Consider the following 13,364-nt stretch of genomic DNA (forward strand, 5'->3'; position numbering starts at 1 on the left):
CAGCTTTTGAATCGTAAAGACAAGACTACTTTTGAGAAACTGGACTACCTGATGTCCAAGGAAGACAACTACAAGCGGACTCGGGACTACATCCGAAGTCTGAAGATGGTACCCAGTATTCCCTATCTAGGTATGAGTCTCTGTTGGCTTATTTTATTATTATTTTTTTTCCAAGCGACATGCTCAGTGACAAATAAGATGTTTTTCCAGTTTCCTGGAAGTAGCAGGGATCATGGATAAAGAAGTGATTTGCTTGGTTCCTCGGGTTGGAACAAGCCATTGGTGCTTCCTAGGATAGGAACACTGGTGAGGTGGAAACAAAGATGCTCTGTCTCATACATCTAGGCTCCGAGGACCCCAGGCTCCAGGGCTGTGAACAACATAGGCTTCCAGGCCGCAGCCCAGAGGGACCATGATGTCCACAGCAAGCCTCTTGCTGGTTCATGCAGATCCTTCCACACTGGGGGAGCCCAGGCATAAGCCTTCTGTTCTAGTTGTCTGAGCATTATTAATATGTCTCATAAAATTTGTGCAAATGAAATTCTAGTAACAACTGCTAAGTTTTCCAGTCATAAAATATTACGTGCTCATTAGCAGAATTGAGAGGAGGAGAAAATTTCTGTAGTTACCCATTAAAAAATATTTTGCTTTGTATCTCAGTCCTCTTGGCATGTATAAAAAATGTGTGTACTCACCCCAGACCCCTGATGTTGTATGTGCTTCTCTGTACTTGGTGCCGTCCCTTCACCTGGAGTTGTCAGACTCAGTCCAGCCCTTCTCTGCTGCCCACCGCTCAGTTTCTGTTTTCTGCGGTCAATGTCCTTGTGCCATAAAAACTTACATGTGCTTCTGATGATTGCTTTGTAATAACTTCTTGGAAGGACAGGTAACTAGGTAGCGTATATGTACAGAGTACACCTTAAAGGTTTTTAAAAAAGGTCTTGCTGCTGCTGCTCTCCTCCTCCTCCTCCTCCTCCTCCTCCTCCTCCTCCTCCTCCTCCTCCTCCCTTCTCTGCCTTCCTTCTTCTTGTTCTTTTTGATTTTTTGAGACAGGGTTTCTCTGTGTAGCCCTGGCTGTCCTGGAACTCACTCTGTAGACCAGGCTATCCTCAAACCCAGAAATCTGCCTGCCTCTGCCTCTGAGTGCCTCCCAGATTAAAGGTGTGTGTCATATGCCAGGCAGGCATTTTCTTTTTAAACCTGGTTTTCTTTCCTTTTTATCTTGTCAGTTTGATAGGTGCAAAATGCTGTTTGTAGTTTGGTCTTTAGTGGGAAGCTTCTCCAGAGGAGACTCCTGATATTCAGGGCTAGTCGAGTCCTTCCACAGACCTCCACAGCTTTGGAACTTCTCCTGTTAGTTCCCTGTACTTGGGTTTTCTGATTCTTTAAAGCCATCTTGTATTTTTTATTTATTTATTTATTTTTTTAGTAAGAAACTATCTATTTGATCCAACTTTTCAAAAATTATTAGCATGGAGTTTTTTTTCCTCATTTAATTTTTGATTATAGTGGTATACAGCTTTCTCTTATAAATATGAACTTCTCTCTATATGTGGTTATATTTATTTAATTTTTGAAACAAGGTCTCACTATGTAGCCCTGACTGGCCTGGATCTCATTGTGTATCCAGGCTGGCCTTGAACTCACAGAGACCTACCTGCTCTTTGCGGTCCTCACTAGTTTAGATTGTTGCCCCCCCCCCCCCCCCCCCCCCCCCCCCCGCTTCTCGTCTCTTCTTTTCTCAAGTCCACCCTGTTAAAGTTTGTCTGTTGATCTTCCCAAATAATTAAATTTTAGATTTTGAATTTTTAAGTCAATCACGATATCTTTCTGCTTTTGAACTTACTGCATTTTCTTAATCTAGGACGTGTTTTATCTTTCCACATTTTAATGTCTCTGAAATTGATGATAAAGCATTGTAATGTTTTTAATTGCAGTAATATTCTTAGTAATACATAAAGTAATATTCACAGTAATGCCTTATAATCAGTGACATTCTAATTTGATGGAATAAGAATATATATAAATATACATATATATAAAGAAGGGTATATACAAATATTCATATATGTATGTTTGTATATCTCATAACTCTTTGACCGTGGTTTGGAGCGAGTATTTTAAGCTGCTTCCCTGGCTTTCCCCAGTGTGAGAGACCTTGCTCTTCTCTTTCTCTCTCTCTTCTCTTCCCCTGTGTAATCCTCTCCTTTCCCCATCCTCTTCTTCCGCCTTGCTACAAGCCGCCATGTGTCTGTATGTGGTGGCTGTCCCAGGAGGGAAAGCATGCTCCTGTGCACAGCTCCTACAGCTGGTCCCTTTTGGCAAGATTGTCATCTAGGAAAAGGATTGGTGGTACAAAGGGTTGGGGGGCACTGCCACCATGTCATTTAGGCAGAGTGGGTGCTCGTGTGGTTAAAAATGGTGTTCTTTCTTTCCCCAGGTCTCTCATTTTCTCTGAGACATGGTTTCATATATTTTAGGATGGCCTTGAAATCACTGTGTAGCCAAGAATGGTCTGGAACCCCGATCCTCTTACCTCCATCTCTCAAGGGCCATTTTTCTCTAGGAATCATTGTGAGAGCTGTTGTGTGTCACTCCCCTGTGTCCAGCCCTTCGCTACCCCTTTGGCTGTGTTATCTCATTGCATGATCTCAATGGCCATGGCACTGAGGTTGTTGGGGTCGTTTAACTGGAAAGTGGCCGAGCCAGGGCTGGGTACACATGGACAGGCCATAAGCTCTGAGATTGTAACACTGCCCCCTCCCATCTCTACTGTTCAGATAATTATTTTCCTACCCGTCCTGTAACAGGTTACCTGTTGAGTCTCTGTGGTTTGGGACATAGCATATAACATAGATGAATTGTCTCTGCTGTTCCTGTGACACATCTTGTTGCTGGACTGCAAAGCAGTGTTGTCTTGGGGCTTCCTAGGTCATCAGCCTGTTCTGGCCACCTTGCATGTCTGGATAGATGCGACCCTCTTTGCTCTGGATCTGATTTCTCCAGCAGGGGCTTTGCAGAGTCTCCCTGAGTCCTCTGCTTTCCTGTACAGCTTACCTGCTCTGGTGCTGAGTGAGCCCGTCAAGTGGCCATGTTCCTACCCCGTCAGCTGTCAGACGGCTCCAGTCCCCATGACACAGTTACGCTGCACTTCTCATCATGAATCAAAACAACCATAGCAAAAATGAGTCAGAGGGGAACAGTAGGCTGTGCCTGGGCCTCCTGCTTCCTGTTCTCAGGATGGGCACTGACCACGGGCACTTGATCATGAGCATAAGAGAACATGAAGCGCGATCTACTGAGCTCAGTGGATCCATCTGCCCTGATGGGGCTGGGGGCTCCATCTGCTGCCTGACTGCCATGGGCGGGCCCTGCCCATTGGGTCCTCTTGAAAACCCAACCCGTCTGGGTGGACATGTTTATCTAAATGAGAGCAGTTATGTAATTCCTGGAAAGGACAATACAGGGAAAAAGTGTCCAAGCCATTTGTTTTCCCCTGGCAGAATCTCATGGCAGGTCTCTTCCAGGGTTGGGGGAGGAGCAGTTGGCCGTTCCCGGTGCTCCAGGTCCCACTGTGACACCTGCTCTCTGCTGTGGCAGGTGTCTGCCCCGTCTGCAAGGGCGCATTTCCTTTTGTAGCAGTGCTGCCCGAGTCCCGGGACTCCTCCGAGCTGTGTCGTTCCATGTGGAGACGGCTTCCCTGGGCCCCACAGTTGCCGCTAACTTAACCCTGCTCCTTCGCTCCAGACTTCAGAGGCAGCTGGCTGCACTCTCATATCCCAAGTACCCTGTAAAGCGTGATTTAAAAAACAAAAACAAAAAACTGAGGGGCTGGAACAATAGCTCAGCGCTTAAGAGCACTGAATGCTCTTCCAGAGAATGAAGGTTCAAATCCCAGCACCCACATAGCAGTTCACAACTATCTGTAACTCCAGTTCCAGGGATCCAGTTTCCTCTTCTGGCCTCTGAGGGTTCCAGACACATACATAGTGCAGAAACATATAGGCCCCCAAACACCTGCACACATAAAATAAATTTGAAAATTAAAACATTGAGAGAAAAACATTATATTAAAAACAAAACAAGGTGCTGGAGAGATGGCTCAGTGATTAAGAGCACTGGCTGCTTCTCCAGAGGTCCTGAGTTCAATTCCCAGCACCCACATGGTGGCTCACAACCATCTATAGTGGGATCTGATGCCCTCTTCTGGCATAAAGTAGTACATGCAGATAGAGCACTCATATACATAAAATAAATAAATCTTTAAAAAACAAACAGACAAAACCCCACAAGACTTAGAATTAGTTTCTTCCAAACTGTGAAGTAGTACAGGGGACGGACTGATGGTTTGTGTCTAAGTTACTGTGACAGCCCTCCCCATAGCACCCCGTTCTCAGTGTGACTCCCCATAGCACCCCGTTCTCAGTGTGACTCCCCATAGCACCCCGTTCTCAGTGTGACTCCCCATAGCACCCCGTTCTCAGTGTGACTCCCCATAGCACCCCGTTCTCAGTGTGACTCCCCATAGCACCCCGTTCTCAGTGTGACTCCCCATAGCACCCCGTTCTCAGTGTGACTCCCCATAGCACCCCGTTCTCAGTGGGACTCCCCTAAGTATCTAGTTCTCAGTGTGACAGCACCTCGCCTAAGTACTTAGTACTTAGTATGACAGCACCTCCCCCTAGCACCCGGTTCTGATAGAAACAGGAAGGAAAGTGGGAGCACTGGAGAACGGCTTCACCACTTACTGCTGAGTCCTTGTCTCGATCTAGAGGTATTTGGTTTTTCACTGTTCATTATTCCTTCCAGGAAATAACTAAATAAAATTAGGAATGTGGTGGATTCAAAATGCCTTTGCACTGATCTCGAAGTACTGTAGCAGTGTGGAAAATTGTGACGTCTCAAGAAACAGAGCCAGGCATCCATCCTGACAGCCCTGAGTAGTGGGGACACTGAAAAGTGCTTGGTAAACTTTCCCAGACTTTGAGTGTAAAGGAAACTTCTAGAACCTGAGCTACTTTCTTCAAACAAGCAAGTCCTTCCATTTGGAAAGTAAAACCTTTATTTTTAAATATGAATTCTGAAGTTTAGAGCAGAGGCGAGTTCTTTGCAAGTAATTGGGTCAAACTGCCAGGCATGGAAAGAACCTTAAACACACACACACACACACACACACACACACACACACACACACACACACACACACACACACACACACACACCCCTGTGTCCTCAGATGCTCAGTGTCTCCCAGAACAGCAAGGTGAGCTCCTCAGTGGACACTCAGTGGAGTCAGTCACACCTCACAGACCAGCCCTGAGCACTAGCTGAGTGCAAGGACTGAGACCTGAGCTGAGCGTTATGAAGGGGAAGCTGAGGGACAAGCAAAGGGCCCACCTGGTCTTTACAGAAAGGTTTTCCAGTGAGCCGTGGAGCCTTGAAGGATGATGCATCAGGGAGGGGAGGGCCCCGACAGAGACGCCTGCTTATGCAAGAGCTCTGAATTGGGGAAAACTTGTGTGGTAGAAAAACCTGCTAGAGAGTCAGGAATAGAGAGAGGGGGTGTGTCAGAGGAGGCGGCTGGATGGGTTAGGGGCAGATCTCTGAAGGGCTGGCTGTAGGAGTGGGGAGCCCAGGCTGTGCCCGGGCTGGGGAGGCAGCAGGGACTGGGCAGACTTGAAACAAAGGCACTACTAGATTCACATTTGCATCCATCTGTGACTGTAGCACAGGGGGGAGCTTCCCAGATGTGTGTGTGTGTGTGTGTGTGTGTGTGTGTGCGCGCGCGATGAGTCAGTGCAGTTGGAGCAGCGGGAAAGGCCTTTCCAAACTACCCATCTGAGAACAGAGCCTTAGAAAGACCCAAGACGTGGCCAGTGCGCACAGCCCTCGCACCTGATGGAGGCCTGCAGCCCATCCTAGTCTTGGACTTTGAGAATTCAGGTCTGCTTTTGACTGTGGTTCCTCTTAACAGAGTTGAAAGGATGAGTATGGACAGGTGGTGTAGACAGCGCCAGCAGAGGCTCGGCACACCATCTTCGGAGACATTCACCTAAGTAGCTATGACCCCAGTGGGGTCACTCTGCCCCAGACCAAATCCAGCAGCAGCACATCAGAGGTGGCTGTTGGGAGATCAAGGTGACCAGCATTTTGGGTAGTCTTTGCCTTTAATGTCTAGCAGAAAAGAAATTCCATTCCACACGCAGGAAGCCCAGCCTTTTTCAGTTCCCACCCCGTGTGTTTCGGAGAATCCCCTAGGAACAGTCATTTGTTCCATAGCTCCTGCCTTACTTACGTTGCTGGGGCCGCCACTGCATGCCTGGCCCAACTCTCTGACCCCTCCCATTCTTCTGTTTGTCCAGTTGCCTCCTGCCTTCGCAGCCTGGCTCTCTAGCTGGCCATCCAGTCTTCTTGCTCAGCTGAGGCAGCAAATCGTGAGGACTGAAAGGGGTATCAGTGCCAAGGAGAAGGCCTAAGCTGGATTCAGGGATGGGTGTGCCCTGAGCCATGGCCCTGCCGTTCTCTTCTCTGCCCCTGTGGTCACAGTCCTGTAGGGACCTGACTGCTGCCCTTCTCTCCAGCTGAGATGCTTAAACATGCTTCCCCCTCCTCAAGGCAGGTGTCCAAGCCTGCCTGGAATCCAACAAGCAGGAAAGTTCTTCCCTCTGACCCCAGGCTCAACCAAATGATATCAAAGGTATTTTAGCATGCAAAATGCCCCAAACCTTTTCCATTATTCTGTGGTAAGCGGCATATTGTTTCAAATCACTCCCTTCTAGAAGGGAGAGAATTACCTTTAGTTGTCTAGTCTCTGAATTTGTTACCTTAAAAATTAAATTTCTCTAGGACATCGCAAAAGGCCAATGGATATTATTGAATATCCCCAAATTTCATTTGTGAATGAAAATACCCCACAGTTTGACCTATGGCTTACACAATCTCACAGTCCAGGTGGATACCAAGTTTAACTGAGCTCATGCTGGGGCTAGGGTTCTACCCAGCCTTTAGGACCTTTAGGGGTACATCCTTAGTTCACCACCTCTGACTTCTCAGAGATAAACAGTGGTAGGAAAACATAGTGGTCAGGAGAGGAGCCCCCAGGGCAGGTTGGCTCCCTGCCAGGCTAGAAAAGCTGCCATCAGCTTTGCTGTGGGTCAGATTTTGTCTGAGCTCACATAGTGAGCTAAGGGCATGCTGTGCACAAGAGAACGTTCACGTAGCAGAGACCTGGGTTCTCACTGGGGCACCCATCCCCCTGGCTTCCTTTAGCCTTTGGGTCTCTAAGGAGAAAATAGCATTAATAATAGTCACATGATTCATGTGACAGGCACTTGATGTTGGTTATCTGAGTCACCCAACCCTCCTTGCTCTTCGGCACTATTTTTAGCTTATTTTGCCGCTGCAGGGTATGAATAAGGTCAATAATAGAGTGACTCTTAGAGATTAGATAAAGACAGTGCCCACTCCTTCTTACTCTCTGGGGTCACCCATCCTGCAGGACGCCAGCCACCCTGTGCTCTGTAGTCCTACGGAGAAGCCCCTGTGGCACAGGAATAGATTCTGCTCCAGAACTGAGCCTTCACATGAGAGGCCGGCCCCAGCTCACAGTTCCCTGGTGTGTCCCTAGAGACCTGGAGCCAGAGGCATCTGCCTCAGACAGGCCTGTGTTAGCACTCCACAGAAACTCATAACGGCTCATAACGGCTTCTCGTTATGAGCCACCAAGTTTTGGGGTGTTTTGAGACAACAGGAGGAGGTGAGGGTAATGGTCATTGCCAGTCTCCGTACACCTCACTTCGGTGGCTCTTGATTTCTCCGTTGATGTTGGAACAATAATGAACTGTCACTGTGTGCAGGAAATGATGAAGTTAACAGGACAGTGCTCAGCCCTCCAAAGCTGTCCTACAGGGACGTTCTACAGGTGTGTGTGTGTGTGGGGGGGTGCACTGGCAGCTCTGTAAGAGAAACGTTTCTGGATATGACCGTTGGGGTCCGGAAAGGCCTTGAAGGTTGCCCTCAGATATAGCAGGGCTATATCTGCTGACAAGAGGGTCCTGGGCTCCGGGCATAGGAGGGAAGGCTCCATTCCTATGTGGCCACCCAGAAAGGCTGTACATTGGGATGGCACTGGGTGCCCACTCTAAAAATTCTTTAAAAATTATTGCTTGCTGTGAAGATGACCCACACTACAAAGCAGTCTATGAAGTAAAATGTGAAAGCTGCTCTGCCCCTCCCCAGAGGCACTGCTGCTGGAAGCTGAGGTGTGCCGTCCACACAGGCCACAGCTGTCAGTGGGCCATGGTGTGGCCCTGCGCTTTCTAACTAGATGGAGCTTTCATACAGTGTTTGTGCTGTGTGTGTTTTTCTCTACCCAGTGTCCTAGAGCCTGTCTAACGACTGCAGATAGAGCATGCTTTCATTCTTGCTGTGGTCCTGTGGAGCTCTCAGATGCATGGGTGTTGCCCATTTGAGAAGCTGTGATGTTTTGTTTCCCCATCCACGGGTAGCACAGTGGGGACACTGGTCATCTGTGCTTGTCTTTGCCTGGCCGAGTATTTCTAAGCACAGGAGCTCTAGGATGGAGATGGGCTTCACGGTAGCTGCCCTCTGGAAACCCTCTGAGGAGGTTGCCATTGTCTGTCACCCATAGTTTTCTTTCTCAGTCTCCTACATACTACTGCAGCCTTCTCAGAAGACATCTGGACTCCAGCCTAGAGTGTAGGTGTTTCCAAATTCTCTGACCAGTATTATTAACTGTGGTGGTCTGAATAGGTATGGGTGTCCATAGACTCATGTGTTTGAATGCTTGGCCCATAGGGAGTACTGCTGCTAGGTGGTGTGGCCTTGTTGGAGGAAGAATGTCACTGTGGAAGTGGGCTTTGAGATCTCATATGCTCAAGCGAGGCCCAGGACAGTTTCCCTTTCGCTGCCTACAGATAAGATGTAGAACTCTCAGCTCCTTCTTCAGCACCATGCCTGCCTGCATGAAACTGTAAGCCACCCCAGTTAAATATCTCCTTTATAAGAGTTGCTGTGGTCATGGTGTCTCTTCACAGCAATAGAAACCTTGACTAAGACACTAACCTTCTTTCTACTCTGCCTCTGCTTCCTGGTTACCTGTCCCAGTTCCTCTTCCTGTGTGCCCTGCCCTGCACTTCCTATGGAAAGCAGGCTGGCCTAAATCCTTGCCTGGGGCTGCTCAGCATTGTGGCCTTTGAGGGGGTGACATACTTTTTCTTGTTCCTTTCTGTCACCGAGATGAGGTTGCAGGCCTCTGTCATCACACAGTTCCCAAAAGTTCTGGTCCCTCCACATAAGCCACCCACCTAGGCTCTGGCCTCTGCCAGCTCTGCAAAGTCTCCGGCCAGATGTGAGCAAGGTGCTCTCTCTTATCATGGGATGTCCCTCAGCTTCAGGACACACTGAAGCAGGGGGACAGGAGCATGCCCTAACCAGCTTATGGAGCCAGAGTCATCAGAACCATTGTGGAGTTCAGCCAGCTGGGATGTTATGCCCAGATCACAGGGACCCCCAAAAGACCACCACGGAGATTGAATCCCGTATTTAAAAGCAGAGAGCCTTTATTTTCAAGCTCAGAGCTTGGACTCTGTCCTACGCAGCAGTGAGAGCAGAGAGCCCAGGCAGGGTGGGGTTTTTATCATAGCAGAGATTGGGGTGAGGGGATTTCCAGGGTTCAGGACCCTGGTTAGCTGACATCTGTCTAGGGGTATAGGGAATGTTTGGAATGTCGGGTATCTCTCCTTAGATGCAGGCCTCCCTAGGTGGGGTCAGCTTATGGCTTTCCCTGGGTCCAGGTGTTGCCTGCCAGAAGCCGTGTCTGGGCCTCTAAACCCATCATGGCAGCTGTGTGGTCAGGCTGTTTTGGGCCCCCCCACAGGAACATGGACATAGGACAGCCAGATGGCTGCCCACTAGGGAGGGCTGGTTCTGGAATCTGAGAAACTGCAGTTAGCAGACCAGAGGCCTGGTAGTGGTGAGACGAACTACCGTAACCAGGATCCACTTATTAAACGATGCAGGCCAGGCGTAAGCAGTGCCGAAGTCAGGACTGCTAAGTCTGTCGGCTGTAGGGCAACTGGGTCTCGAGTCTGCCGGGGAACCGGAGGCAGGCAGACCTCAGGAGGCGGGCAGACCCTAGGAGGCGGGCAGACCCCAGGAGGCGGGCAGACCCTAGGAGGCGGGCAGACCTCAGGAGGCGGGCAGACCCCGGGAGCTTCCCCTGCGGAGTGTTGGAAGGCCCAAGGAAGGGCAGAGTCTCTTCCATCACTGCCCCGTTACCTGCCCACTGTGCTGAGGCGAACTGTGCAGATGTCTATGGCCTGGCTTCCTGACATCCGACCAGCTGCTACTCCTGTCCTCATGCACACTGGGGATGGGAAGAATGAGAGCCTCTGTGGTTTCCCTTCTTCCTTGGCTGTAGAGCTCTGAGTGGGCCACACATGACTTCCATTTTTGAAGAGATAGAAGATTTTTGTGCTGAAGAGAGGGTAATTACGGAGTCTACTTCCTCCAGTTGTAAACATCTGGACACATGCCTATGGAAGGTGTGCAGTAATAGACAGATGGCCTCAGCCTTAGCCAGAACAAAATATGACTGGGAGACCTCTGCAGTGAGGACTCATGCTTCTCACATCCAGAGAGACCATTGAGAAACCAGTGCACCCGGGAAGAGCAGGTTGTAGCCATAGGACACTCTACATATCATGTTCAATAACTCAGCTGGGCCTAGAAGGGTTAGTTACTCAGGTGTCCATTTCAGGAGAGGCTAAGGGTCAGCAGAGGAGGGTCTGGGGACGAGGACCCCATCGGATAAGTAGCAACATGTGATCCATGTAGCTGGTTTCCTGGAGGGGGTGGGAATAGCTGGAGAGTGGTCTAAACGTTTTTATTGGATACTCTGCCTGTGATCCCTCCTCCTCTGAGAACCTGGGAATGTCCCTTGTCTCTCAGGAAGCATCATCCTCTAGTTTATATAAACTCTGAGGTAGGACTGGTGTGGACACCCAGCCTAGCCAGTTGGTTCCTCTGCCCAGGAATTAGCATTGGAATGTAGAGATGCTGACACTCAGCCCAGGAGGACACCTGAGCTCAGGAATGTTGCCTGGTGCTATGATCTTAGACACATGATGAAAATAGACTGCAGATGGCTGCCCCTGAGAAACCCAGAAAGAAACCCCACAGGAAGGAGAAAGACGTGGAGCAGAGAAGGCTGCTCCTTGCTTCTTGAGGACTTTCCAGGCAGTTTCTGGTTCCTGGCCCTCGTGAGATACTTCGTGTTCTTATGTAACCCCCTTATTAAATGAGCCGGACTCAGCCAGGTGTAAGAAGAGACCAGACCAGCCTCACTTCTCTCCGTTCCCTTTCAAATGTCCTCTGTGAATATTTGATTTTGTTTTTGCCCACTCACCCTGTCCCCCACATGAAGCTGAGAACTCAGCAGGCCCTTAGTCCCTTCGAACAGTACCCTCGTTCCAGATAGTTGCGTGTAGGGGTCAGGTCTGGCCTCCTAAAGCCTGGCAGCTTTGCTGGCCTGGAGCCTGGCAAGACATGAGGTGGGCTTCTTTGCTGGCTTTTACCAGTCCCACGGCTCTCTCCCCAGCCTACAGTGTCTCTGGCCCTTGGGATGGGGCTGGGGAGGTATCTTCTATGGTGGCCTGGTTTTCATCCAGAGCTTGGGCTAGGTTTGAAAACTCTACTTGGTCACCCCCTCGTTGTGGGTTTTTCCCTTTCCTTCTGGGTACCTCCAGCTCCCCCCTCTCCTTGAAGGTGGGATGCTGCTTCTCCACTATGACCTAGCTTTCTCTTGCCCCTGCCCTCCTCCCTGCTTTGGTGCCTGGGGCCTTAGGCTAGGGGTCTAGTCTTGGAGCAGTGCCCCTGTTGGTCCTGATATTTGCTGTTGTTTGGCTTGGGGTGAGGGGCCACCTCCCTCCCTCCTCTGGGGTCTCTCCCCTTCACTGAATACACAGCCTAGGAGGGCATTGGCCGACACTGCAGAGGCTGTTTCCTCTTTGCAGAGTAGTCTCACACTTGCTCTGGAATGTGTGATTCCAGGGAGCTGTTATTTCTTTAGCCTCTGGACTCTCAGGCAAAACTACTGCAGTCGGCACCCTTGTACACACGCCCTTGTACACACACACACACACACACACACACACACACACACACCCTTGCACACACACCCTTGCACACACACCCTTGTACACACCCTTGCACACACACATACCCTTGCACACACACATACACACACCCTTGCACACACACCCTTGTACACACCCTTGCACACACACCCTTGTACACACCTTGCACACACGTAACAGTGCCTGTGCCTCCTCTGTTTTCTCTGACTAGAGCAAGACTGGGATGGTCAAGCATGGGAGATTGGGGCCCAAACACGCAAAGGCCTGTGCGCGCACCACCAGAAGCCTGGGCTTGTTATCAGTCTTGCTCAAAGCAGCAGCCCTGGGGGAGGGGCTTCTCAGTGCCTCTTACACAAGTGGCATTGCTGTTCCAAGGACTGAAAGCAGAAGGAAGGTGGACTTTGTTGCCTTTTATCCATGTCTGCAGATAGGTGAGCCCACCAAGGAGAGAGAGCTGCACTGTTGGAAATTGTGTGATTGTAGGTCTGCAAGTCCCCATCTGGTGAGGAAGTCCAGAGTGCTACTGTCTGGCTGGTCAGAGCCCAGGATGCTGCCTGGCTGTGTGTGTGTGTGTGTGTGTGTGTGTGTGTGTGTGTGTGTGTGTGTGTGTGTGTGTAACAAGGTCAGGCCCCTGAGCACAGCCTCATCTCCTGGCTCCAAACTGCTGCTATGGAGCTGACCTCCTCCCTCCTGTTTCCCCTTGGGAGAACAGGCTGTGCATCTCTAACACTCCCGTTCTTTGTCTTTTCACATACCCAGCATGTGGTGTGAGTAAGATTTGGCTTGGGGACTAGGGAGATGGCTCAGTGAGTAAGAGCAGTTGTGAAAGCAAGAGGACCTGAGTTCAAGTCCCCAGGACCCACGTAAAAGCTAAGCACAGCTCCATATGCTTATAACCCCAAGTTGGGGGTTTGAGACAGGCAGATCCCAAGAGTTTACTGGCCAGCTAATCCAACAAAGCAGTGAGCTTCAGTTAGAGGAAGACAGCCTCCCCTGACCTCTTCATACATAACGTAGACATACATACACCATACATCATGTGTGCATACATGTGCACACATACAGAATCAGACGTGAGCTTAGGGTAGCAGTTGGTGCCATGGACCCTAAATGCTGTAGGAAAAGTGTTGCTTCACACTTCAGCCTGGCTTTCCACACCAGAACTCTCTGGGGATTTGGCCCCAAAACCAGGGATCAGGGAGGAAG

At 49.8% G+C, this 13,364-nt stretch overlaps 1 protein-coding gene across 23 annotated transcripts in view; it reads left to right on the plus strand.

The window, feature by feature from the left end:
* Ralgps1 (Ral GEF with PH domain and SH3 binding motif 1) overlaps positions 1-13,364 on the plus strand; it is a 247,962-nt gene that overhangs the window by 113,385 nt on the left and 121,213 nt on the right. For all 23 annotated transcript variants that reach the window (XR_013050398.1, XM_006988712.4, XM_016007158.3 and 20 more), the window contains one exon: positions 4-130. Coding sequence is in view for 22 of the 23 variants with exons in the window: in XM_006988712.4 (XP_006988774.1) it covers positions 4-130 (127 nt within the window). In the remaining variant the exon portion in view is untranslated. The remainder of the gene's footprint in view (positions 1-3; positions 131-13,364) is intronic.

This window comes from Peromyscus maniculatus, chromosome 4 (genome assembly GCF_049852395.1).
Source record: "Peromyscus maniculatus bairdii isolate BWxNUB_F1_BW_parent chromosome 4, HU_Pman_BW_mat_3.1, whole genome shotgun sequence".
Taxonomy (NCBI): domain Eukaryota; kingdom Metazoa; phylum Chordata; class Mammalia; order Rodentia; family Cricetidae; genus Peromyscus; species Peromyscus maniculatus.